The sequence below is a fragment of the Lepidochelys kempii genome, chromosome 6 (assembly GCF_965140265.1).
Source record: "Lepidochelys kempii isolate rLepKem1 chromosome 6, rLepKem1.hap2, whole genome shotgun sequence".
NCBI lineage: Eukaryota > Metazoa > Chordata > Testudines > Cheloniidae > Lepidochelys > Lepidochelys kempii.
In genome coordinates, this window is record NC_133261.1 from 3,796,461 (window position 1) to 3,798,633 (window position 2,173).

The 2,173-nt window shown below is 44.0% G+C and overlaps 1 protein-coding gene across 1 annotated transcript; it reads right to left on the reverse strand.

Annotated features, from left to right (window-relative positions):
• Positions 1-961: 961 nt before the first annotated feature.
• LOC140913746 (olfactory receptor 8U9-like) lies at positions 962-1,900 on the reverse strand. Its single transcript, XM_073350545.1, has one exon. It carries the CDS (start codon positions 1,898-1,900, stop codon positions 962-964), a length of 939 nt encoding a protein of 312 aa, XP_073206646.1.
• Between the last annotated feature and the right edge of the window lie 273 nt (positions 1,901-2,173).

Sequence of the window (2,173 nt, forward strand, 5' to 3'; positions counted from 1 at the left end):
AATATTATGCTTGCTTCCGGAAGGACTGAAAGAAAGAAATGAAATGAGTTATGGCAACAAATAAATATGAGGTAATATGTACCATTTGTGGTGGATTTGAATAAATTAATAAAGAAGGATGAGATGGAGGAAATGGTGTTCATCTGGTTTATTCAAACCTTTCACTGCATGCAGGCAAGTGTCCTCAATCCTCAGAAAAACTGGAACATTTGTAACTGATTTCTGAGTGTATTAAGCTTAGCTTGAGTGTTTTGTTTTATTTTGCTTTGTTCTGTCTGTTATTACTGAAAACCACTTAAATCCTACTTTTTATACTCAATAAAATCACTTTTGTTTATTTATAAACATAGTGTAAGTAATTGTTGCCAGGGGTGTGTGCAAACAGCTGTGCATATGTCTCTTGCAGGGATATAGAGGGCAAGCATTTGTCATTTTATCCTGTACAAGCTTTATACAGAGTAAAAGAGATTTATTTGGGGTTTAGATCCCATTGGGAGCTGGTTGTCTGTGTATTGGATACAGGTGTCCTGCTGAGCTGGTTTCAGCCTAGATCTGCACCTTTGGGGGCATCACCCAGAGCCCAGGTCTGTGTTGCAGCTGGCTAGTGTTGAGCTTGGCTCAACAAGGCAGGGTTCTGGAGGCCCAGGCTGGAAGGGAAAATGGGCTCAGAGGTCATTTCAGCACATGAGGTGACAGTCATAATGAGGGTCTCTGTGACCGACCCTGACACACTATGGGCTTGGGTTTCCCTCATTTCCTGTGATGCTTCCCGTGTTTTGTTCACTGATCTCAGATGGGGACTGCAGACCTTGTTGGAATACAAAAAAAAAAAAAATAATAATAACAATATAAAAATGAACAAAACTACCATGTGCTCTCCGAAATTATTTTGTAATGAGCTGAGAATTGAATTCACCTGTTTCCTCTCCCCAGCACTAAACCAGTCCTGAATTAAGCAGATTCAAGAACTGGTTAGGAGTTTATTCATTGCTTTCTTCAGGGCGTCCTTCACCTCCGTGTTTCTCAGGCTGTAGATGAGGGGGTTCAACATGGGGATCACCAGCATGTAAAACACTGAGGCCACTTTGTCTGTGTCCATGGAATAGCTGGAGGTGGGACGTAAATACATGAAGAGGAGGGTGCCATAAAACAGGACCACAGTGGTCAAGTGGAAAGTGCAGGTGGAGAAGGCTTTTTGTCGGCCCTCGGCAGAGCGGATCTGCAGGATGGTGGAGGTGATATAGACATAGGAGAGGAGGACAGTCACAAAGCTGATGACTTGAATGCAGCACATTGAAACAAACAGCACAATCTCATTGATGCGGGTGTCAGAACAGGATAGTGCCAGGAGCGGGGGGACATCACAGAAGAAACTATTGATGATGTTGGAGCTGCAGAATGACAGCCGAAATGTAAAATATGTGTTTAACATTGAATCCACCACCCCCACAGTGTACGCCCCAGCCACCAGCTGTTTACAAAGGTGCCTGGACAAGGTGACCATATAGAGCAGCGGGTTACAGATGGCCACATAACGGTCATACGCCATCACAGCCAGCAAGAGGCACTCAACATCTGCAAAAATAATAGAAAGATACATTTGCACTGCGCAGGCAGTGAAAGAAATGCTTTTCCTCTTGGCTAAGAAATTCAACAGCATCTTAGGGGAAATTATCGAGGAAAAGCAGAGGTCACAGAAAGACAAATTCCTGAGAAAAAAGTACATGGGGGTGTGGAGTCGGGGATCAATTGTGATTAATAAGATCATCCCCCCATTCCCCACCAGGGTGAAACCATAAATCAGTAGGAAGACCGCAAACAGGGGGATCTGCAGCTCCGGACGATCTGTCAGTCCTGAGAGAATGAACTCAGTCGCCTCCGAGTGATTTCCTTCTTCCATCTCCTCTCAAGAGTGATCAGACAGCTAGAGAGATGTGGGCAGGTAGATAGTGTCAAAAACCTGTCATTTCTCTGTAATGAAGTAAGTTAAGATAAAAGGAGATCAGTTTCTAACGGATATCAGTATCTGCTCCGGGAAGGGCTTAGTCCACAGAGCCAGATGTTCACAGCTGGTCATTCCAGGTGTTCCATAAAATGGACAAACTGTGCAAATACAATGACAGACAGGTTAATCATGCCACCCCCAAACACTCCTGTTCACTAATCCAAACAG